Genomic DNA, 25,455 nt, shown 5'->3' with positions numbered 1-25,455 from the left:
TATTTTCATTTTTCCTTTTTTACTGGCTTGAATGCATCCATAATTTTTCAGAAATTTTCTGGTAAAAACAAAGCCGTTCAATACGCGAGTATCTACTGCACTCAGCGTTAGTGAGATATATCTAGAAGATACTTTAGATGGTACTCACTTCAACTTTTTCCTTAAGTTCTTGGACGTCACCTGTCATTTTCTTGCTCCACGCACAGTGATCTTCCGATCGTTCCCCTCTATACGAAAAAAAAAAACAAATTTTATTGATTAGCTTGAGTGTGCAGAAATTGTGAGCAAATAACGTGCTAAACAAAATGGAGTAAAACGTCGTTAACTACACGCCCGCTAATATGGAAATTGAAAAAGTTGAGACAAACAGTCCGGTCCCGCCAAATGTGTGCGCTATATTGTGTCGTGATAGTCGTGAATTTGAAGTAATTTTTCTGTGTTCTCATTAATTTTTACAGAGAGTAATGGCCGTGTGAACGCAGGACACTTGACATTGCGTGGCTTTTATGATCAATGAGGCACTGAGCAAGCTCGCGGATAATGCGCAATTGGCCGGTGTACAACAGAAATGCAAAAGCGCCATACGCATCGTTGTGGAGATCAGTTGAGCAGGTATCAAGGTACTGCGGAATGATTTTGTCTTTTGCGAGGCGTTCCGCAATTTACTCGGTTCTCGGTGCGGTCAATTCCCTTACAATACTGTCCCAGTTCTTCCTGCTATCGCAGGACCTCCAGTCGTTCCCCACTGCGGTGTGTGTGTGTGTGTGTGTGTGTGTGTGTGTGTGTGTGTGTGTGTGTGTGTGTGTGTGTGTGTGTGTGTGTGTGTGTGTGTGTGTGTGTGTGTGTGTGTGTGTGTGTGTGTGTGTGTGTGTGTGTGTGTGTGTGTGTGTGTGTGTGTGTGTGTGTGTGTGAGCGTGCGCGCGTGCGTGCGTGTGTGTGTGTGTGTGTGTGTGTGTGTGTGTGTGCGCGCGCGTGTGCGTGTGTGTGTGTGTGTGTGTGTGTGTGTGTGTGTGTGTGTGTGTGTGTGTGTGTGTGTGTGTGTGTGTGTGTGTGTGTGTGTGTGTGTGTGTGTGTGTGTGTGTGTGTGTGTGTGTGTGTGTGTGTGTGTGTGTGTGTGTGTGTGTGTGTGTGTGTGTGTGTGTGTGTGTGTGTGTGTGTGTGTGTGTGTGTGTGTGTGTGTGTGTGTGTGTGTGTGTGTGTGTGTGTGTGTGTGTGTGTGTGTGTGTGTGTGTGTGTGTGTGTGTGTGTGTGTGTGTGTGTGTGTGCATTCGTGCGTGCGTGTGCGTGTGGGGGGGAGACCAAAAAGCGCTCGTTAGTCTTTACCTTCGTCTTTCGTGCCGTCTTTGCAGTGCTGTGTGCAATATGTGCAGAGTTTACACCACGCTGAGCAGCGCCACACCTGCCTTGCAATACGGCGAAGCTAAATATAGAACGCCCCTGCTGACCGCAATTGCTACTGATAGTGTTGTCACCGGGTATGAAGAAGATACCAAAGTGCTGCAGTTCGCCATGCGCTCACCGAACAGGCAACAACGTAGTGCAAAACGAATCGGCCGCAAATATCTGTAGCTCTGTGCGTAGCGCTTGCCAGCGGTTTAGCGTTGAGCGTGTCCCATGGTGCCCACGCCATGGCGCGACTGCATCTCATGGAAATTTCCACATTGATTGTGTGTGTGGACGGTCGCGACCTAGAGACCCCTAGGGACATAGGGTGCGGCACTGCGGCATATTACCTCTGGCTGACGCAGGGAGTGTGGACTTGTGGTGAGTGGACTCGTATTATGAGGAGCCGCATTGTCACGCTGTCAGAAGCTCGCTCATGTTAAGACACGTCTGTCTACCCCCTATTCTTTCAACAGGTTGGGCATAGTGTATACTCTTTTATTTCTTCCCACTAAGAAGAAGCCTCGGTGTGTTCTGTCGACTCACAGCCTGGGCACCGGTCGCAATACAACGTGATTCACATCAATAGCAGGGAACACAAATTCTATTTATTCTATAACGACCCAATTCTAGGAAGATAATAAATAATAATAATTGGTTTTTTGGGGAAAGGAAATGGCGCAGTATCTGTCTCATATATCGTTGGACACCTGAACCGCGCCGTAAGGGAAGGGATAAAGGAGGGAGTGAAGGAAGAAAGGAAGAAGAGGTGCCGTAGTGGAGGGCTCCGGAATAATTTCGACCACCTGGCGATCTTTAACGTGCACTGACATCGCACAGCACACGGGCGCCTTAGCGTTTTTCCTCCATAAAAACGCAGCCGCCGCGGTCGGATTCGAACCCGGGAACTCCGGATCAGTAGTCGAGCGCCCTAACCGCTGAGCCACCGCGGCGGGGAAAAATTCTAGGAAGACAACACTGTTTTTAGTCTAAAATTTCACAACCGATTTTAACGGTCTTTCCGCATGAAAAGACACGAATGCCCACCTTGAGGCAGGTGCCGAAGTTCTTTGACCGGGCTGTGCTTCCGCTTCCGGGTTTATGTCTCCCGTGGAGTGGCATTCCGCGAACACTTTGCCGGCAGGGCTATTTGCCTCTTGGTGGCGGTGAGGACGAGGCAACTCGTGCTTCTGCAAAAACAAATAAAGGAGGTGACTATAGGTAGTTGTTGCAGCAACATCTGCGTCGGCGACGCGGTGGAAGACGAAGCGAAGATTGTCGTAACGCGAGGAAAACGTTTCAAACAGGAAGAAGTTAGAAAAACGCACCACAGTATCACAGGAAAAGCAAATAGGATGTTTTGTGTTTGTATGCTGCACATCCAGAAAGGCTCTAATACGTGCCTATATCTTGAACACAACTTTTATTTCTCGGCAGTCCTTATGTCTGAGACCTGTAGAGGCGACGACAATTTGAAAAATTCAATGTACTACTCGCTCCGTCCATGAACGCGTTTGAGGCACAAGGCATTTTTTTACAACCGGAGCTGGGTTCAGCACCAAGTCAACGTGGAAATAATAAAACAAAGAAAAACTTTCGACATATCTATCCCGCACTCCGATGCAGAAATCTGTCTTCTTAGCATTTATCATAAAAAATTTGCATCCTTCGGCATGCCGTGTCTTCTTGCTTATAATCCGTGTAGAAAAAAATGCAATTGGTTTGAAAGTATTCGCCGGCCTTCCCATGCTCATGAAATCAACAGACAAAGACAGCTTGAAAAAAGAATGAGCTCATTCGTAGAGAAATGTTTTTTTTTTGCAGTGTCGTATTGAAATCCGTAAAGATTTCTTACCTGTCCCCATGAAAATACGCAAGCCTGTAGTCGATTACCTGATGCTTAAGGGCGCTATCCAAGGTGGAGCTTTGGTCTTTTGAAGCAGGGATGCCACAGGGAGTGCTATTAAAATTCGTTGCGGCAGAATCCTAAGGGTGAACATCAGAATAATTTCAAATGTAGGCGTACTGACGAATACAAAGAGAGAAATCGCCGGCTGTAATAAATATCTCTTCAAATTATTACTCGGGACGTTTTGCCATGAATTAGTACATTCATAATTATGGCACTCATAAATATTACCAATGCTTAACAATGAAGACTGTTAAACACTAGAGGAACTAATGAACGACTACTTTTTCTTCTATGGGGCACACGCACTGAAGGCCGACCCATGAATCGAGGAATGACCCATGCAGCTCTTGCTCTTAATAATAGTTTTTTCTCGCTTAAATTTTACTTCAATCCAGCACTGAACTGCCGTTCCTCCTGTTTAAATTCTCTAGGCTCATTTATATAGAAATCTTTCTCTACCATGCATCATTCAGAATTGTGGCATGCAGCGGGCTTTGTTTCTGGGAAAAGGCAGTGAACACTGATTTCAACTATATTTGCAAGCTCTTTATATGGTAAAGAGAGCAAGCGTGTCGTTTCCAAACCAGTTCTGAGCATCGTTTTCAAGGTGCACGTTAGAACAGGCTATGACGAGCAATCCTGGTTACTAAGAGGCATTCGACTATGCTTCTTGGGCGAAAAGTGGCACTCACTGTGACTACCGTGCGCCTCACTTACACCTAGTCTTGTCTCTGTAATCAGATTATAAATCTCATAATCAACGCTGCTCTGAACATATGGTTTTAACTACGTACTATAGCTAATTCATCTGTCTATATTTTTTGAGCTGTTCCAGCTTACTTTCGGAAAATGATCATCATTTAAAACGTTGGCCAAAACAATCATTGTTAGTAAGTGCACTATGTCGAAGTAAATTTGTAGAGCAGTTCGACTTACATTCGACAAAATCAGCAATAAAGTGTTAGTATGTTTCCGTTCTTTCAGGTATATTGAGTATTTATTCTGCTGCTGCCGGCGATGTATTTAGAAGTAGATTGATATTTTTTATTGCCGTTAACCTTTGTATGAGCAACGAATGCATTTTGTTTTGTTTCGGATGTTTAGTTCTTCTGCATTTGTCAAGAAATATTGCCACTGTACTGTGTACAAAACAGTGAGTGGTTTCAGGGATCTTTCAGTCCTATTCTCCCGTTGTAATTCGAACAGCTAAGCATCAGGAGTCCAGTTAGTGTTGTACAGTCATCACTCTTACCTCGCCGCCGCTGCTGCAGGTTGTTCGTCGCCTTTCATCAGATGATGCATGGCAAACTTCCTTCGGTGTCGGCCGATCCTGGGCAGAAGGATACAGAGGCCTATTAAGGCTTCGATGCTTAGAGTGAAGTGACTACTCTGATATATTACTCACCAATATTCCGAGACATCGCTCACTTTGCTTTTCTTCGAAAATTTCTGGGTGCTTGTTGATAATATGTTCCTGAAATTTTGATTACACCCACGAAAAGTTTGAGTCTACATATACAAAGCTGGTAAAATACGAGGTACATGCATCTAATGTGTTTCAAATAATTATGAATAGATATGAGAGAACTAGATTTGCTAACACATTGTTTTACGTGTCTTCGAGCTCCATGCAAATTAAATTACCTCTACGAATGGGATTTTTAATAGATAGATGCCACAGCTAAATAGTGGCCTCTTCATCGTATGGATTCTTGTGTAAAACACTGAATTGTTTTTAGAAACTACAAACCAAAAGAGCACAACACCTGACGAGAATGCACGAATCGCTGCATCTTAGAGTGCATGTGTGTAAAATGCAGAAAATACTCAAACAAAAGCTGGACAACTCATGCTGTATACGAGGATTTAGTACGAAATGTTTTTAGAATTATTCTTCTATTTTGTTTTCATCTAGAGAGACAACTGCATGTGCATTTGGCAATATTTAATTTCACACCATGCTTTTTTTCGTATATTGCCTGCAAAATCACAGTTTCTCAGAATACTGGCACCATTGCCTAATATACTATACTCACTGCAGGAAAGCAAGCCACACTCTGAATTTGCTCAGGATTCAAAGTTCACTCAAAATTTCTCATTACATTTCGTGATTGAAACTGCTCTTTGTCCTATTGTGATCACAAATGCCTTCAACGACAAGACAGAAGTGTTGGAAATGCGACCGAAAGTAGTTTTTCTACCGCTGTTTTCCGGCAGTCTCCGAAAATATTGAAGCACTTCGGGCATTTCAGGCAGAGTGTGTCGGAACTCTCGTTCCAATGAGCAAGCCGCCTTGAAACCTACAAAACGAAGGAGGAAAGGTTCATTTCATTTATCATTTTCGATGTCACCAACTCACAATCAAAACAGGTTAAGCGCTTTCAAAGGTTGAGAGACTGCAATGTGCCGCCAACAGGCTACTGAGGATATTTAACGCGCTGTCCATGTTTCTGATAAATTTCTAAGAGAGCTTAAGGCCTTTTTACGAAGCCGCCCTGGTGGCTGAGTGGTTATGGTGGTCGGCTGCTGGCCCGAAAGACAGGGGTTCGTTCTCGGCCACGGTGGTTGCATTTCGATGGAGGCGAAATGCTTGAGAACCGTATAATGCGCGATGTCAGTGCAGGTTAAACAACCTCAGGTGGTCGAAATTATCCAGAGCCCTCCACTACGGCATCTATTATAGCCTGAGTTGGTTTGGGACGTTAAACTCATTAGACCGAACCCGCTAAAACAGCCTTTATGAGAGGAGCACCTACGTGCTCGTCCACGGTTCCCCGCCGTCTGCGTTCTGGTTGTATTCTGCGTAACATGCCGTCTGACCTGACTAGTGGGCACCTGATTGGTAGCGTGTTGGCTGGTAGTAGCAGAGCGAAACGCCGCCCGCCACATCGAGAGCGAAGAAATAGACAACGGGAGTGTGGCTGCGACTGCAAAATCCCGGAGGCTAGCTAGCCGAATAACAAGCCGCCTGCCAGCGGTAGCAGGTGGTGTGCGAAGAGCTGCGGTCAAATCTCGCATTACCGACTATCGTAATCATCTGTCCGTTTTTTAAAGCTCCAAGTGGGCATTATGTTTGTGTATGTTGAGCTCTTTCGTGAAGAAAAATGAATAAATATAATTCAGTTTTTTTTCTTTCGTTTTACAGATACAATTTGCAAGGGTCTGTCGCCTGAAAGCTGTTACAACGCCAATGCGTGGCCGAGCAACCCGCTTATTTGGCAGGCGTCAGCACACGTAAGTTATGTAAATCCTCACCGCTGAGTGCAATAAATTGTTTTTGAATAATATACTTTGAAGAACAGAGCGGTCCTTAAAACTCTGTTTTCAGAGTTGCTTTTGCACAATTTGTTGTACATAAAAATGCACTGTGTAAGAGATACTTAAAATCAAACTACAGCACGACAAGCACTAAAGATTGATGTGGTAGACTATTCCAAACACAATGCACTCGAAGAAGCAGATTGCCGTCGTCGTTCCGAATGGTTCCGGGTTCATATTTACTTCACGGATACGAAACGCGATTGAAGGTCTTTCAGTTGGAGGTTGTTTGCTTTTTTTCTATTTATTACGTGCATACGGTAACTTCTTTGCAATGCCTGTAATTTTTAACCATTGCGCTGCCTTGAAACAAAAAGTTTTGGCGCTGTGTCAATTTTGTGCAAAAAAAATGGTATGTGTTTCAAAAATGTTTTAAATTCATCACAGGAAAAATGAAAGAAGTGCAATATTCGGTCATGGTACCAAGACAAGTTTTAATGCGGTTTCCACTCAACGAGAATAATTCCAGCTTGGCTTATACCATAGTTATTGATTTTCCTAAAGGCTGCGGCAGCATGCTTCATCCACTTCTGTTCTTAAAATTATCAAAATAAAACATTATGAATGAAGTATTGAAATGGATTGAGTGTTTTTGAGGTCGTCGCACTCATTGTGTGAAAGCTAATGAAGATAACCCTAATTTTTCACCACTAACGTCAGCCGTTACTCAGGAATAAGTACTATGACCGCTCCTCTTCTTATTCTCATAACATTATGTATGAGGCTGTTCACTGACGACTGTGTTACCTACGGAAAAACTTCTAACCCATCTGATTGTATTGCTCCTCTGTCTGACAAAAACATTTCTGCACGGTTTGACCCATAGCTCTTGAAACTTAATGTATTCAAATGTAGAGCAATTAAAGTAACACAAGTTCCTAGCAAAGATACTCGGCATCCACATGACCTTAATGGGTGCACGTTATGTTTTGTTTCTGTATATAAGTTTCATCGCGCACTCGTAAGCAGTGACCACTCATAGAAAACGCATATGGAACAATACCAAGAGCGTGCTTGCCGTCCTTTTCCGTAAGGTCTAATTTGCTCCGGTTGCTTAAAAAATACTAAAAGATAAAATAAAGCGGTACTTCAAGCAAAGATGGATATGGCGTGTTTCGTATGGGACCCTAATCTCCTCAGAATTGTTAAGCTCGTTTTATTTTGATTTACTACTCTCGTCCATTTAATGTCCTACTTATGAAAACAACTGTATACTTTCCAGATCTTTCCATGGGGCGGCATCTTTCTAAACTTCCCACATTACAGGACACAAATTACACGAATGAACAATTCAGACAATCTTCGTTGCTTCAAATTGCTGATCATCCCGCATTAATCACAGATTCTAAGTAAGCATTCCAAGTTCCAGAAATAACCAGTGCATTCACTACTTCCTCCCCAAAACCAGCTTAGACTGGAAACCCTGCTCGCCTGCGTCGTTTTGAATTCTCAACCTGAAGCATTCAAATCTGCGCTTCTTCACATATGTTCATAAACTCTCGTAATTATATTGATTGTGCACAGTGTCTTACCACTTCTGTCTGCAATCCCTCATGACCCTTGATAGTATCCAAATAAATCAATAAATCAAAGTAGGCTGTGCCTAAATAAAGAAGTCATAGTAGGCTGTGCTAGGTGAAGACTTCGTTCTTGGCTCCATAAACACTTGCTTTTTTTTTAGAACTACAAGAGGTAAGTTTTTGCCATGTCAGTAGCTTACCGCGTACACCATAGTATTTTAATTTTCTCTCATTTTTTTCGCAATCAAACCGGAGGACAGTGCTGTCGTCCACATACACTACTAATGTTTGAAGTTTGAAGTTTGAAGTTTATTTGACATTGATTTGTCAAAGGTGACGGGACAAAAGGCAATTCATTTTTTTGCCTGACGTGGCCCCGTCACCCGTTACATTGCTCAGGGGGGTGGCTAATTATACAGCAAAATACACAAAGCAAAACAAGAAAAGTAACAACATCGCATACGTACTACATGAATTATATGTAAGGATCAATGAGTTACACATAATTAACACAAATGCAATGAAAAATGAAGGAAACAACAACGCATAGCTAAAATGTCACTAGGACAAAATAAAAAATTGGCATAGCAAACAATGAGATACACAGAATTAACATACAGGCAAGGGGAGAAATAGCACGCAAACCAAAAACAATGAAAACCGCATCGCATGTCTCCTACGTCTTTAGGACAACAAAACCAAAATAGCGAACCTGGACATACACCCAGCGAGTAAAAAAAAAACAACTAGAAACTGGACACTTTATGGAGGAGACAGGGACAGAAGGTACATTTTAACATTGTTCTTGAAGTTACGGGGGGAACGAGGCTGCTGCAGAAGTTCCATAATACGTGGGTGTTTATTAAGTAAATCAGGAATTAAGTAATCAATGTGCTGCATACCATAATTCGTTCTCATCAGAGGCATTTGAAAGTGACTATACCTGAAATCATAAGGTTTCTTGTTAGGGAAGTATAATGCATAAAAGGAAACTGGGTCACGGGTGACTTCATGATATATATGATATGCAAGCTTTAGTTGAAACAGTCCGCTTATCTTGAGTAAATTATGTTTTAAGAATAATGGGTATGTATGTTCTAGCGGACCTACATCTTCTATGCAACGCAGAGCTCGTTTTTGCAATATCTCAAGCCTGCGCAAGTTTGTCTTGGTAGTGGTGCCCCAGATTAACAGACAGTAATGTAAATGAGACTGTACTAAAGCAAAATACAACTGACGGTTAATAGAGCTGGGAACCAAATATCTCACTTTATACAAAATGCCTAGAGATCTAGAGATATTTGTGTGAACCTTATTTATATGAGAAGTCCAGCTTAAGTTTTCCTCAAATAGGACACCTAAGAACCTATAAATGGAAACGCGGTCAGGGGCTGAGTCTTGGTACTTGACCTGGATATTAAAATTTTCAGGTTTATTTCGCGGCTTAAACATTACGTACTTTGTTTTCCGAACGTTCAATTGCATTTGGTTTATCCGGAGCCAGCATGAAAGCTCATGTAGCCAGGTGTTCGCGAGGGTTTCTAGTGTAGATAACTGTTTTCCTGAAAAAGCACACTGGTGTCATCTGCATAAAGTATAATATCGGGTGTATTTGGTATGAGGACAATATCATTAATATAAATTATAAACAGCAGGGGTCCCAGGATTGAACCTTGTGGAACACCATATGCAATCGGTTCTAGAATAGAAGAATGTCCATTAAGGCTTGTAAATTGGTATCTGTCCGTCAGGTAGCTACGAATGAAATTGAGAGCAACGCCACGGATTCCATAAAAAGGAAGTTTATAAAATAATATTTGATGTTTAATAGAATCAAACGCTTTTCTGAAATCAAGGAACAGACCTAGCGTGAATCGGTTATTTTCAAAATTATTGATAACCTTGTTTTTAATATTCAGAAGGGCTATTTCAGTTGAGCTATTTGGACGGAAACCGTATTGCTGCGAATTTTTACACCATCATATATATAGATATTGAACTGTCAAACACCAAATAAGATTTCAATAAGGCGGGAAGTGCGGCAAGAATTCTATAAGGAGACACATGCAAAATAATCCTGATTGATTTTACGATTATTTTGCATGTGGCACATTGATCAGGATATAGCTGGCAACGTAGATGGGTTCTATAGTATTAACGAGAGAGTGGAAGCTATTGCAATTAGGCTCAATAGGAGGTACAAGCAGAAAGTGGTGCAAGCCTACGCGGCTACATCCAGCCATGATGACCAGACCGTTGAAATTTTCTATGAGGACGTAGAATCAGCAATGAATAAAGCAAAATCGCAGTACACTGTGCTGATGGGCGACTTCAATGCGAAGGTGGGCAAGAAGCAGGCTGACGAAAACGCGGTAGATGACTATGGGATAGGCTCTAGAAATAGCAGGGGAGAGTTATTAGTCGAATTCGCGGATAGAAATAATTTACAGATCATGAATGCCCTCTTCCGCAAACGAAATGACAGGAAGTGGACCTGGAAGAGCCCCAATGGTGAAACTAAAAATGAAATAGACTTCATACTATGCTCTAAACCTGGCATCGTTTAGGATGTGGCCGTCCTCGGAAGGGTGCGTTGCAGCGACCATAGAATGGTAAGGTCTAGAATTAGCTTAGACTTGAAGAGGGAACGGAAGAAGCTAGCGAAGAAGAAGACCATTAACGAGTTAGCCGTAAGAGGGAAAGCACAGGAGTTTAGGATAGCGCTGCAAAACAGATATTCGGCTTTAACTGAGGAAGACGATCTTGATGTTCATTCAACGCACGATAACCTGACATCAATAATTACGGAGTGCGCAGTAGAAGTAGGCTGTAGGACAGTTTGACAGGACAGAGGAAAGCTGTCTCATGTGACGAAAGATCTGACTAAGAAATGTCAAAGCATGAGGGCGTCTAACCCTACCGACAGAATAAAATTGAAAGAGCTATCAAAGTTAATAAATAAGCGCAAGGTAGCCGACAGAAGGAAGTTTAATATCGAGAGAATCGAACATGCTCTAAAAAACAGAGGTAGCCTAAAAGCGGTGAAGAGGAAACTAGGCATAGGTAAAAACCTGATGTGTGCGTTAAGGGAAAGAGGAGGACAATGTCATTACCAATATAGATAAGATAGTTAAAGAGCCGAAGAGTTCTACACAAATCTGTACAGTAGCCAATGTAATCATAGCGTTAATGAGAGAGACAGTAGCGCAGAGCAGTGCCTCATCCCGCCAGTAGCAAAAGAGGAAGTAAAGAAAGCCTTAAAAGCAAAGGAAAGGGGAAAAGCAGCTGGGGAAGACCAGGTAACATCAGATCTGTTGAAGGATGGAGGGGAGATCATGCTAGAAAGACTAGCCACACTGTATACGCAATGCCTTATGACCTCGACCGCGCCAGAACCTTGGTAGAATGCAAATATTGTTTTAATTGATAAAGAAGGGAGACGCCAAGAACATGAAAAATTACAGACCGATCAGCTTACTATCTGTTGCCTACAAGGTATTTACTAAGGTAATCCCTAAGAAAGTCAGGGCAACCTTAGACTTTATTCAACCAAATGATCAGACAGGCTTTCCTAAAGGATATTCTACAATAGATCATAGTCACACTATCAATGAGGTGATAGATAAATGCGCAGAATATAACCAACCTCCACATACAGCCTTCATTGATTACGAGAAAGCATTCGACACAGTAGAAACCTCAGCAGTCATACAGGCATTACGTAGACAGGGAGTTGAAGAACCTTATGTCAGAATACTGGAAGATATATATATATAGCAACTGCACAGCTACCATAGTCCTCCTTAAAGTCAGCAATAAAATTCCAATAAGGAAGGGCGTCAGGCAAGGAGACATGATCTCGCCAATGCTATTCACCGCCTGTTTACAGGAGGTATTGCGGGGCCTGAATTGGGAACAGTTGGGAATAAGAGTAAATGGAGAATACCTAAATAATCTGCGATTCGCAGATGATATTGTCTTGCTCAGTCACTCAGGTGATAAACCACAAATCATGATCAATGAGTTATACAGAGGAGAATGCTTGGTCTAAAAATTAACATGCAGAAAACCAAAGTATTGTTCAACAGTCCAGCAAGGGAACAGCAGTTCACAATTGGCAGCGAGGGCCTGGAAGTGGTAAAGGTCTACTTAGGGCAGGTAGTGACAGCTGATCAGGATTATGATAGGGAAATAACTAGAAGGATAAGAATGTGGTCGAGCGCATATGACAGGTTCTCTGAGATTATGAATGGCAGTTTACCAATTTCCTTGGAGAGAAAAGGGTACAACAGCTGTATCTTGCCGGTATTCGCCTACGGGGCAGAAACGTAGAGGCTAATGAAGGAAGTTCAGCTTAAGTTAAGAACAATGCAGCGAGTCATGGAAAGAAAAATGTTAGGTGTAACGTTAAGAGATCGGAAGCGGGCAGAGTGGGTGAGGGAACAAACGCGGGTTAATGACATCCTAGTCGAAATCAAGTGGAAGAAATGGGCTTGGGGATGGCATGTGAAGCGAAGGCAAGTCAACCGCTGATCCTTAAGGGTAACGGAGTGGATTCCAAGAGAAGGCAAGCGTAGCCGGGGGCGGCAGAAGGTTAGGTGGGCGGATGAGATTAAGAAGTTTGCAGGCAAAGGGGGATGCAGCTGGCAAAGGACAGGGTTAATTGGAGAGACATGGCAGAGGCCTTTGCCCTGCAGTGGGTGTAGTAAGGCTGATGATGATGATGTAAAATAAAATTGATGATTAATCCAAATATAGGCCTCCTAAACTCATTTAACAGGCCTTCAGTGAAAATATCTTTTTAAAAGTTCTTTAGTTGCATTTTTAGGCGATGCTGATCTCGATGTGTTTAAAAGTACCTTAATAGCATTTCTTTAAGCCTTAATAATATTGTTTCAGCCGACTGTCCCTTCACAGTCTCAAATTAAGATTCACCAATAGTATTCTGTTTGTAAAAGAATCGATGAAGTAAAAAAAGATACAATTTTTCTAACTCTTTAGGGAAACAGGTGTAAGGTATCCCTCTGTAATTTGAAATTTGATTTTAAATTACAGCGCTCCTAATATGGACAGTCATCCTTCTTTTGTTTGTCATTCGCACAAAGAGCGGAGTACAAAATTAAATTTTTTATGTGAACAATGACCATTGCAATGCGTTTAAAAACACAGTTTGAAACTTTAATTGAATGTAATATATATAAGAACTCGTTTTTTTTTTTTGGCTCAGGAGGTAGACGTAGGCGTCGTGTTGATATGTCGGCTGAATGAAGCCGCTTTTAGGGGTGTAATTTAATGCTACGGCTATTCCTGCGACCTGCATTCTAGAAGTTCGTCCATACAGGCTGACATTTACGAAATGCTTAATGACGCATTACCCAAGCTCTTTTCCGAAAATATCATTTTCCATCTTCTGTAGGAAATTCCGGCAGTTATCTGCCGTATCAGCGAACAGTATCCGGTAATATGCTATCTGAGAGTGCTGTAGTTATCTCTTCAATTTGTTTTTAGCATTCGAAAACGTAGTCCCATGAGCAGGCAGGCGGGTATCTAGAAATTTATACTAAAGCTTGTCCGTTTCTCATATCCTCTTACATAAACGAAATCACCCAAGGTTTGGCGGTAGTTCTAGGATTTGTTACGCACCTTGAAAGAAAATTGTTTGCGATACATATGCACAAACATCGTCAAAAATTTCGTATATGTGAGGTTGATACCGCTTACTTCGAAAAAAAAGGACCAGTCATGGGATTAAAATATCACACCCGATTTGTCCTCGATGTTCATATTTTAAACACTCTACCATGGAATATAAGTAATACTGTATAACTTTTTTGCCCACGTTAAATACTGGCAGGGATTCCTCACATCAGAAGTCAGTGCACCAGCACGCACGAAAGCCGTTACAACGCTTGTTATTGCAGATCAAGGCAAGAGGAAGCCAGTACCGTCATAAGACTCCGTGTCTTGTTACCATTTGCAAAACCTAGCGCATGCAGTTACGTTTTAAAGATGTTTTGCGATTTTGCTGTTTTTCAAGATATTATTTATTAAAACTCCTCCTGAAACCACAAATTTTTTATCAAAGAAAATTCAACAATTTATTAAATATATTTAGACCAGAATACACAATGCCGCTTGCGGGTCTGTGCACGACCGATAATAGCTTCGAGCCTCGCTTCACCCCTAACCACACATATAATAGCTAAGTACAATCCTGAATTCAGGAGCAGTGTAATATTTCTGACTTGCTTTAACACAAACAGCCACAGCAGCGCCACGTTTATTTCATCGGTTTTAAATAAAATTCTACCAAAAAAGATGGAGCTCGTTTTATGACACCTCCTTTCTTTCAACCTAAGATGATCAAGCTTCAAAAGAAGTGCTCCCAAAGAAGCTTACAAGCACATTTCTTGCTTGTACAGCGAACGCAAATGTAGGAAAGAGTGCCTATTATCTGTCCCCAAGGTATATCTCTACGAAAACAGATTCGTGCTATTCTGCCATCATTATTAATGTACTTACACGGCAGTACAACTTATGCGACGTTCATTTCATTCGCTGCGCAGCAACCATAATAATAAAAACAATCTTTCGTGGAAGCTTCTTTTTGCATTACACTGATTATTTTATATGTTCTCTAAAAATATATTTTGCTGCGATGCTACAAAAGAAGGGCTGCATGCAGCACTCGACAGGTCGTTGTTGTGGGAGTGCACTGTGAGCGTAATGTTTCTGCCGCGTGGAGAAAGTTTGGTTTGGTTTATGGGGGTTTAACGTCCCAAGGCAACTCAGGCTATGAGCGACGCCGTAGTGACGGTCTCCGGAAATTTTGACCCCCTGGGGTTCTTTAACACGCACTGACATCGCACGGTACACGGGCCTCAAGAATTTTGCCTTCATCAAAATTCGACCACCGCAGTAGGGATCGAACCCGCGTCTTTCGGGCCAGCAGCCGATCGCCATAACCACTGAGCCACCGCGGCAGCTGTAGAGAAAGTGATTTGTGCTTTTCTTTTTCAAGCTGGACGGCCCACTTCTTGTAAAGCTCTTAAGGGGTCCAGCCGGCCACTGTAGAGCACGCATTAGCAGCTAAATAGAATGCATCAAGGTCACTTGTCTAATGAGCTGGTGCAGTTTACAGGAAAGACACAGACATGCCACAGGGAACGCGTCCTTTGCTCCGATGCATCGAAAAAAAGGACATGATTGCAGCATATAACGGACAAATCACAGAACAAGCGCCAAGTCTCCTTCAGAAGCAGTGGCAACGCTAACCTAGGCTATTTCCTTTTTATTCTGTCATGAAAGTAGTTGATGCACATAGGCCACACTCCTCCTTGTGGTGCTATTGCCACGCAGCTCAAGGGTTTCACTTGGTTAACCTAAAAGCAAAGCACTCTCTATTGGCTATATTATATATTATGGGTAAAGATACGCACAATAGCAGTTCACAGATCTAATTGTTTCAAATTTGCGAAATAGGACATGTAAACCAATATAAAGCAGCTCTACGATAGCGCCATGCGTTTAGAACAAAAATTGAACGATCTAACTTTCCAAATGCACAGCAGAGTTATTTCAACACTGCCGGCGCTTTCAAAAGCATGCCTCTAACGTGCATACATATCTAACGTAGAGTTTTATTTTGTGTAAACTGCGGTAAATTACGCTTTGTGAACAATGAAACCACACAGGCTGAATACATTACCTGATCTTTCTTTGTGATTACATCATCTTGCTTGCAAGCGTATGTCGTGCACGTGGCGTAGCATCCTTCGCACAAGTAGTGCTCGCACATCAAAGCCAGAGAAGTCTCCGTGCGGTCCCCGCAGTTCACGCATTCATAGAACATATATGTGTTTCCAGTTATTACCTGACAGCGAACTTGCTGGTTTTTCGCAAGTGTTACTTTCACGTAACCACTGAAAGCATGAATAAAATTAGCGAATTAAGAAAGTAGAGGAGCCTTGCGCATAAATCACAATGTGGCGTCATGCATGTAATGTGTTTGTAAATAAATTTCATGGTTTGGAACAATTTTTGGTGCTAGAACGCGTCGGTTATTTAGGACACAGCGAACATCGTCCATGCTACCTCTGCAGTTTATAGCAAAAAGGAGGCCCTCCGAGTGTGCAGCATCGTCGAGAAAGCAGCCCCTCTAGAACATTAGACCACATCCGCGAGGTTTACAATGAAAGAAAACAGAAATGTATCATTTGTATAACATATACGCCACCGTTCAGATTACCAATGGGCACACTACGGCAGACACATCTGTAAAATGAAATTCTCCTCTGTGATAGAGCGCAGCTACTAGGTGCATTGCATTAAATCTGCTCAAGTTATTTTCTCAGCGTAGAAGACCTTTAAGTTCCTACCCTCGATGTAACGACCTCAATGCATTCCTTGAACTTTTTTGGTCAAAGTTGCAGAGCGTTCTGTCCGATGAGCTCTAAACGAACATGGACTGAGTTCAACATTGAACAGCCTAGCAGTTTAACGTACAGTGCACGGGTAAAGTGACGTGCGCCACTTCAAGACAGACGGCGCAGCATTTTATAAGGTAAGCATTTTAAGGAAGGTACACCACCTGAAGCGGCAACCGCTTCTGCCACTAATCTTTGGCAATGTAAACTTGTAACAAAAAATAATTACGTTCAATGCCCAGAGACGGTAAAAAAAGAACTATAGCACTGGCTGTGGCAAATATATGTGCGTGCATATCTTAGTCCTTGGATTCCTTAACTAGGCATCACTACGCCGTTTCGTGGTTATGTTTGCACTTTGCTAGACTTTCAAGGTGCTCGAAAGCTAAAAACCAGGCTTCTTTGAACAACAAGGAATGCTGCGAGCCCGCTGTAATCCAAATTGAAAATTGTTATATTAGATATATTTTAAAATTTAGTTATATTCCTTGTGAGATATGTTTTGTAGAGGCATTCAATTAGTTTACGTGAAGCAAGGATTATGCGGAAATCAATTTTTTCTTCCTCTCATATGCCGCGCCTAAAACTCTGACGGTAGATGATGTGTAACCACAGATAATAACATAGCAAAAGGAACGCTTAACTGAGCGGCCGTCCTTCCTTCTGAAAGAATTTTGCAATTCTCAAATTGTGTAGCAGTTTCAACGCCGTTACTGTAAGCGTGCTCCGCGCTTGTATTGGCCGGCGGCTTCTACTACAGCTCGAACAGCAGATTAAAGTAATCGAAACAGGCGTCTTCTGCAGAATTTTCAACTGGATATTCGATAACCCGGTTTCCATGATACAGTTATCGTTCGTTTGTTATACGAATCGAAGTGAACAAGCACCTATACTGCGCAAGGTTGGTGCAATTTGCAACGAGCATTTTTAATTTTGTGTCACTAAATACGCAACCAAACATCGTCAGTTCCAAAAAGCTCGGGCGTGATTATAAGAGCAACCGAGAATTCACAATGCGATTTATCTGCGTACGTATTTACGAAATGATGTATTTTACTCTCAAGAAATATGCGTTTTTTTTTACATCACAATGTTTTTCAACTTCAGCCTCCAAAAGAGAGTTGTCACAACTAGCAAAGATTACACTCCTGCGAATTGGTTGCATAAGCCCATTTTATCACCGGAGTTAATTTCAAGCCGCGTCGTTCACTAATGAACGAAAACACTGATGCCACTACAGCAATTTAGGAGTGCAGTGACCATAAACAGAGCACCGCGTACCACTGACGAGCAGTTTATACACAACAACGAACCTTTGAGGTGTGGAGCTCTGCAAGCTGGACATGTTGCTCTCGGTCCCTTCATGCAACCAGGCACCTCTGACGACAGCCGCCCGTACCGAGTATCTGCCTCGCCGCGAGACGTGTGAGCACAACGTCCTTATCGTGGCATTTTTTTTTTCTGTTCGAAAGCTCCGTTGGACTTCCCGCTTGATAAGCTGGTAGTCTGTTTTTGCGCCTGAGTGCCATTGTTGCCAGCTGGCCTTTCGAAGTTTTCTACTGCCGAAAATAGAGAAGTCGCAAGGAAATATATTCTACCCAGCCAACTGAACTGTAGTCAAAAAATAAAACTTGCCAATCGTGTTTCATAGTTTTTTTGCCACGATAATGCATTGTGTCATGGTTTACAAGTAGAGAATCATGCCTTCTAAGCTCTCGCGTGAAGTTGGCGCCACCTGCTGTGTGCCATCGATGCTGAACGGGCGATGCCGTGTGGAGATAAAGCGATTCCACCGTCGGGAAAACCCAATTTTTTTCATACTATTATTGGCGAGAGAGTACAGTCAGGGTGCGGTCTTTGCTCACGGTAACCGAGTAGCCGCGACAGTGATGCGAGCGCCTGCGCAGCCATGCGGTGGCGCTGCGGTCGCCGGCCCTGCCCCTCCTGCCCGGGTGCGAGTGCCCGGACACACAGTCTGACGTAAGCCTGCGCCCTCGCTCTCCTTCCTTGCATGATAAGAAGTAAGCGGGCATCATGTACTGAAAGCGATTTCGCGCTTTCACCAGGCCGTACGTTGAAGTCAGCCTGTTTACACTCGCTGCTGGGAAGCGGCGGGCACAGCCGGAGACTGCAGCGCCGGCGCTTGGCTGCAGCCTGCTGCGCCTGCCGGCGCGCTTGCATGGCTGACTTTGGCAAAGAAGGTTCATGCGCAACGAAATTCTACATAGCCTTCCCGATATACCGCGTATCGTTGCTTAGAGCGAAGAGTTTTCCTTGCGCGTGTATGGGGAACCTGCGCTACCAAGGTGGCACTGCAATTGTTCCATTCGGTGACTCAAAACTTTTTTTGTCAGCCACTTGGGCCGCTGCAAACGCGAGAACACATTCTGCGCGATTAGATACCCGCGTTTGGCTGACAGCATTCATTGCCTAGCTTCTCTCGGTGTAGCCCAGATAGCTGACGCACGGAACGTGCGCCTTCGACAGAGCACGGAGGCTCACGCCAATAAGCGCCTGAAGGTGGCGCGGTAATGTACTGATAGTACTACCCAAAACTGCTTGCTCTTCTCGATAGGCAGTGTGTTACGTCGCTGCAATCGGCACCGCAAACTTCAGCGGTACACCAGAAAGCTCTCAGGAGGCAACGCCGCGCTTATCGGTTTCCTGTTTAGGCGGTCTACGAGCGAAATAGTGCAGTCACAAACGAGCAGCGATACCAATGTCTTGTGCACAACAAACCAAATCATACGTGTTCTGAAAATGTTACGTTTAGGAATTGGATATATCGGTTTAATCCGACAAACGAATAAAAGTCCGCCGAAGTCGCTTTTAACGATAAAGAGTCAGTGTTCTTGGCAGAAATGGCATAAGTGTAGCTGAGTGTTGAATGCGTGTTGAACTCAGTCAAAGCTGAAATTAAGCAAGCAGGAAGACAAGGCATGATGCGACATTGGTAGTGTAGGATAAGCAGGGCAAATGTGCGATTGCAGGAATTGCTCCGCTAGCTTGCGCGCATCTAACGACCGCTAAGCACGACCTCCTCGCCGCCTGCTTGCTAAGCACTGTGTGTACACTATCATCCCCCGCTTAGAGCGCTTAGTCTGTTAAGTAGGCTAATCAACTGTATGCAGGACACTGACACGAAATTGTGCATGAATGTCACCAAGAAGTATGCTCTGGCTACCACCCCAATCAGGCGGCAGTTCTATCACTACCACCAGCACGCAGACCACGTGGTGCCCTTGCGCTCAACCCATTACGACAATTTAACCTAGTCAACCTAGGTCAACAATGTCAACCTAGTCCTTTGAAGCAAACTTTAAAGTTCTGTTTTCGTCTGAAGGCTATTTCATTTAACTTGTTTCACTCTCAGTGAAGATAACAATTTTTTTTCTACAAACGCAGCTCCAAGTACTGCTACTTACTTGCATGCTAATTACTGGCGAGTAAACACAATGACAAAAACACCCAGATAGACTTCAGTTGACTGTTGGCCGCACAGGATTGCTGAAATAAATCACCAAAAACGGACCGGATTTCATTAGTCGAAAATAATGTCCGACCAAAAAAGCCGAAACTTGGTTTCTGAAATAAACAACCGCAAAAACGTTCCCCGAATTATCAAAAAAAAACGAAAATATAGCCCCTGGCCCACAGTTACGCTTAATCGGCGCCATTCGAGCAACGTGCGACAACACACACGTTCCCGGGCTCGCAAAGTATGAAAAGTGTATGAAACAGTGGACGCTTCGTTGAGTGACTTTCTCTGTCTACTCGAATGACCGCTCTTGATGGTGGCGTTGAAGCGGTACCTGGCGGCAGTGGTTGTGAGCACTACACTCCCGCTACTAGCATCACGTTGAGCTGAAGTGTATCAAAGCGTTGTTTGGAGCGGACGTCTTCATGCTCTCGTGTTCAACTGGCAGAGCCTGGCAGCAAATCTCTATTTGCTGTGCCCGTGTATCGCAAGCCTTACCTTGGTACCTTGGCTTTATGGATTCTAGTGCATTGAAGTTCGTTCAGTGAATGTATGTTCAATCCGCTGCAAAAACCTTCTTTTTGAACTCCACTCTTCGACTTCGCCCGTTGACACCTGGCCTCGCGCCAAAGGGAGTTTTGTGTCATGGCTGGTGAACGGTCACCTGTGCGGCCAGCCAGAGACGATCGATAATTGCTTTCTGGGGTGCCGTGATACAGTGTCCCTCTTGGACATACTTCAGCGGACAGTCAACAAGGACATCGAGGTATCGACTTACACTATAAGGTTCTTGCCTGCCCTGACAGACTCCGGGATTCCGTGTGATCTGTTAGCGCTAGTTGGATTTTAAGCCTGTGGAAGAACCGCATGATATATCAACACGCGGAACCACCACTTTCATCTGTCTCTGTTCAGTAAACAGTGCGCCTTGGTGCAGGGGGTTAATGCTGCGCCGGACCGGCCGCCTGAACGGTTGCCGGTTCTTGACGCATATGTATGTCTGCCGAAATATTGATGGGCAGCTGGAATGAAGTGCAAAAAGATATGAGAATCTGTGTCTGCATTGCGGAATAGTGTGTGTATACGTAACCCATTTGGTAGCTGAGCGGCATTTATTTCCATGTAATAAGAAAGAAAACTGCGGATATAGACTAGTGGTTTCGCAAAGCGGCGTTTGAAGCTGAGGTGCTCGCGCCGCCGCGGGTTCGATTCCCGGCCGCGGATATTTAAGTGATTTCTTCTGCTCTTTTTTGCACTAGAAGATTTTTCTAGGCTCTTAACCTCCGGATCAGTAATTCCCACTAATCAAGCACAAGAAAGTAAAATATAACAAAGAACAACCCGCCCTGAAGCCATCAGAATCATCAGAGCCTGGTCAAGTTACTGACACATCCGCCAAATGAACAGACGTGCTTTTGTGAGTGCGTCCAAGAGCGCAGCTGTTAAGGGCCCGTCCATGTGTCGAGCGTCGTGACTCACCGTCGGAGCACCGTCAGCTCTAGAATAGAGGAGGCGCTGGTCGGAGTAACCGAGTGCGGAGCGCAGCGAAGGATGAAAGACGGCAATAGGGAAGGAAGCGCGAGGAGGAGAGCGCAGAAGGAGTGTAGGGTGGTAGCGTTAAGTCTGGTTGCGCGGCGGCGACTTAGTAGCGCGTAGCGCGCGCCTTTGTCCCCTGACCAATGACGTCATCGGTAAGGCATGTATCGCTCGCTAGACATGACGCGAGAGTAACGAGCGCTATAGGCGCACAACTCGTTCGCCCGAGGCCAGTCTCATCGGAGGTGGAACGCTGTGCGCGCTGCGCAAGTCGAAATCCAGAACCGCTTTTCTTCGGCACTGCGTCTTTCGTATGCGGTCGCCTATGGTTCGAGTACCACTGCACGTGCACTCAAAAATAACATTACAGAGAAGCGTAATCGTCGGCTAAAACTTTTGTGTGATTCGCATCACTGTTTCAGCGTCGAACACCAAAATCAGCTTTATAACGAACCATATGGTGACAGAGAAGCTGGGATTTTATTCTTCAATTTCAGAATGACTCTTGACGAATACTAACGAGTTCCAGCCTTTCACTTTCAAGCAATTTTCAGAGAGCGTTAGCTCTTACTCCTCATGTTTCGAGATCTTCGTGGGGTCTGCTACCACCCTGAGATCACAGTGCCATCTGTGGCAGCAGCTGGAAAGCAGCACATCTCGCATTAAGACTTGTAGCGCCATCTACAATGTACACAATCGTATATATATATATATATATATATATATATATATATATATATATATATATATATATATATATATATATATATATATATATATATATATATATACACACACTCCGACAACAACGGGCACCCATGCACAGTGGTGTACCGAAATTGGTAGGGAAATAAAACCCTATGGGTTGTGGTATAGAAATAAAACCACCAAATACATAATAGGTAAACATTATATGCATGCAATTACTAATTTAAACATTACCATATCGCACCGCAAGCCGTGTTTTAGCCCCACTTTATCCCATCAAACGAAGAAAATTCCGTTTGGGAGGAATCTTCAGGGGGTGTAACTCGACAACGAGTAGACGGGCATCGTAATTTCTCTGATAGATGGCGCCAGGCGTCGATCGTTCCGCTAGGTGGAAAAGGTATGTTACTTTTCCGAACCGCTCAGTGTTTTCTTCACTGCCCCGCTGGATGCGGAAAGACTTTATTTTCATGCATGGCCAATAAAGCTAGCGCTTGTTGCTTCAACGTCTTCCAGACGGTGGCAGCCTTTTTTTTTCCCGTAATTGATGACCAATCAAACAACGTCCAAGCTTCAACAGCAGCTGACATATATTTTGGAATATGCTTGGAGTGCTGTACTGTTATTTATTTATATATTACTGAATTATTTATTAATTATATAATTGTTCATTACTGAATTGTTAGAAAGCTAGTGGCGTTCGGAAAGTCGAGTCATAAGCATCTGCAATGGCTCTTGAATGACATCGAGCTTGGCCTCCAGTCTCTGAAATAAACAGGGAATGAAGAAAAGGTTAGAAAGTTAGAATAACAGGGAATGAATAAGAAAAAAAATAGAAATAAGAGAAATGAGAGGGCTAGAAAAAAAAAGAAACGCGGGCAGGGAGGAAGAAAATAAAGGAAAGAAGAGAATAACATAAGCCAGTTTTAGCGCTAATAGATACATTCTATATGTTACACAAACACAGAAATCTTTAAATTAACAATCACTTTGCTTGATGCACTCACTTCCTATCTGCGACAAGTTCAGAAAAAGGAATGTTGACTGGGAATTGTATTATTGCACATTACATTCACCAAAGCATATGTGGTAAGAAAACCTGTTTGTGAAAACAAAAAAAATATTGCTGCGATCGTACGAAGGCTCGAAGTTTGCCCTGTTATGCTGTTATCTTTTGTTAATTCTGATATTAAAAACCTTTCAGCGTTTTGCTGCCAAAAGTATTAAAAAAAGTGAGACAGTTTGTCTTGAGAAGAAAAGTGCTGGGAACATTTGTAGCCAAGATAACACTCTTGGTCCGTGTTCAATACCTTTTACCTGAAACAAGTGAAGCATTTTTGATGCAAGATTAACAACTGCAAGAAATAGTGCTGACGGTTTTTCACGACATTTTAAAAAGCTTTTCTGAGCCATTACCTCTGGAGGATAGCAAAAGCAACCAGTTCTAAAAAAAACATTGTCGTTAAAAGTGCAATAAAACTGGAAATAAAAGTTTTTCAGTTCTACATTAAAACCACGGTTAACATTACTTTGTGTCTGCTGACGTTCAGTTTTGCGGCTTTTCGTTGAAATGCTCATAGATAAAACATAAATGCTAAAACGAGGTCAGAGCAAAGCAATGCACCTGCCTCCGTCAGGGCGTCGTCTCGCTATTCAAAACGCAAACTATACATGAAGAATGACCTGATCTAGCCTTTCCGGAGATGTTTCCAAATACTTGATTCTGAATTTTTTTTTTCCTACCACTGAAGCAACGCAAACAAGACACGGACGCAGGAAGAGTCATACAAAAGAGCGGTGACTGCCAACTATGTTTTTAATGCGCAAAGGGTCACCAACATAGATTTCATGCGCAATAAAAAAAATCGGGAAAGTGCAAAAAGACAAAGGCGACGTAATCTAGCAGAACGTAACACGGTAAGGGTACCTCTTACCAAAAAGAAACATCATTTACACTCATGGCACACTCTCAGACGTTTCTTTGTTAGATAATGTTTAAAGCCTTATTTTCTTCCCATGTCAGCTTATCCTTTTCGCCACAGTTGACATCAAAATGCTAATATTCAGGCGGAAAATTCGCGATTTTTTAGAGCTACCGTAATTAGCATCCCTCTCGGGATCACGAAAACAGTCATTCAGGTATATTTTCTTTTCTCCAAAGTATTGTTGAGCAGAGCTCATGGAAAAACACGGTGTCAATTCCTTAGCAGCTGGAGTGAACTGCTTGAAATATTTATATACACGCGTACTCTTTCGTAACAGTCGACGATGCGGTCAGAAATGTCAGATATTATAGAAGAGAGAAAAAAGACGTAAAGGTTTTTCGGCTTCTTATTCTATTAAAGGTGCTCTTCAAGACTGTGGTAAAATAGGATATTGCTAATTTTTTCATTCCTGTGATGTAATCCGTTCGATATCGGCTAAGCGTGATTGTTTCGACATAAGTGATTTTGACTGCCTTTGGCAGAGGAATAGAACGACAGAAAGAGCAATCTGCTTCAGGTAGCCGACTGACGGCTTTTCGAAGCTAAAACGCCTACTGTGGTGAAAAAAAAATTTTTTTTTCAAACCATTGATAAGTACAGGCTAGCTACAGCCTCCTTCTGCAAATTAAAACGCGCTGATTGGTAAGGTTCTGCCGGTTTTTTATTTCGTGAGTAATATGCCTTGTTATCGTGTTACGTTTCTAATAACGGCTTAATATATAAAAAAGCGCGAAGGTTCCGTTAGCTAGATCCCTCGTGCAGTATGCCTAGCTTTGTACATCAGCTAGACGAAGGACTTAGGCGAAGGACTCTTAAGAACACATAAATCCGAAGGCATGGGCACCGAAATCAGTGCCTAGGAAAATTATTGCGTGTGTTTCGACTACACAATAGCCCCTAACGAGTGAGCTGCTGTTCGTGGATCTTAGCACTTTTAACATCCTTTTTCAGAAATTGTGCCAAGTCCTGCACATGAACGGAGGCCGAACAGGTGGCCGGTCTGTTTTCACTCTATCCACTTTAATATGCTTCGTCGAGCGATCACATGGAAGTAACGAGGTCTCCTGCCGGCTCGTTATTTAGTCACCTTTGCAGAGTGGACCGAAACGCTCGTTTTCTGGCCCATGGCAGGCGTCAAAGTCCCTATTTCTCGCAAATTCAACAACACGGACTTCCATAAACTTGCTCA

At 43.2% G+C, this 25,455-nt stretch overlaps 2 protein-coding genes and 1 long non-coding RNA gene across 8 annotated transcripts in view; 1 reads left to right on the top strand and 2 right to left on the bottom strand.

Moving 5' to 3' along the window:
• The window catches only part of LOC144104320 (uncharacterized), a 43,157-nt gene extending 25,123 nt beyond the window's left edge, over window positions 1-18,034 (bottom strand). For 3 of the 4 annotated variants that reach the window (XR_013308499.1, XR_013308498.1, XM_077637244.1), the window contains exons 1-8: window positions 17,873-18,034; window positions 15,842-16,055; window positions 5,497-5,595; window positions 4,701-4,769; window positions 4,548-4,625; window positions 3,277-3,369; window positions 2,431-2,573; window positions 149-227 (exon numbers count right to left, since the gene is read on the bottom strand). Coding sequence is in view for 2 of the 4 variants with exons in the window: in XM_077637244.1 (XP_077493370.1) it covers window positions 149-227; window positions 2,431-2,573; window positions 3,277-3,369; window positions 4,548-4,625; window positions 4,701-4,769; window positions 5,497-5,595; window positions 15,842-16,055; window positions 17,873-17,904 (807 nt within the window). In the remaining 2 variants the exon portion in view is untranslated. The remainder of the gene's footprint in view (window positions 1-148; window positions 228-2,430; window positions 2,574-3,276; window positions 3,370-4,547; window positions 4,626-4,700; window positions 4,770-5,496; window positions 5,596-15,841; window positions 16,056-17,872) is intronic. The other variant, XM_077637245.1, reaches the window with a different exon arrangement.
• The window catches only part of LOC144104323 (uncharacterized), a 27,311-nt gene continuing 3,406 nt past the window's right edge, over window positions 1,551-25,455 (top strand). Inside the window, exons 1-2 of the long non-coding RNA XR_013308500.1 lie at window positions 1,551-1,764; window positions 6,441-6,529. This is a non-coding gene — a long non-coding RNA (uncharacterized LOC144104323). The remainder of the gene's footprint in view (window positions 1,765-6,440; window positions 6,530-25,455) is intronic.
• LOC144104321 (uncharacterized) overlaps window positions 22,710-25,455 on the bottom strand; it is a 19,650-nt gene continuing 16,904 nt past the window's right edge. For all 3 annotated transcript variants that reach the window (XM_077637248.1, XM_077637246.1, XM_077637247.1), the window contains one exon: window positions 22,710-23,046. In XM_077637248.1, the coding sequence (XP_077493374.1) occupies window positions 22,972-23,046 (75 nt within the window). In that variant the 3' untranslated portion in view covers window positions 22,710-22,971. The remainder of the gene's footprint in view (window positions 23,047-25,455) is intronic.

Source organism: Amblyomma americanum, chromosome 9 (assembly GCF_052857255.1).
Source record: "Amblyomma americanum isolate KBUSLIRL-KWMA chromosome 9, ASM5285725v1, whole genome shotgun sequence".
In the NCBI taxonomy this organism is placed as follows: Eukaryota; Metazoa; Arthropoda; class Arachnida; order Ixodida; family Ixodidae; genus Amblyomma; species Amblyomma americanum.
Note: the sequence above shows the minus strand (reverse complement) of the source record. Positions and strands in the feature narration are given on the sequence as shown.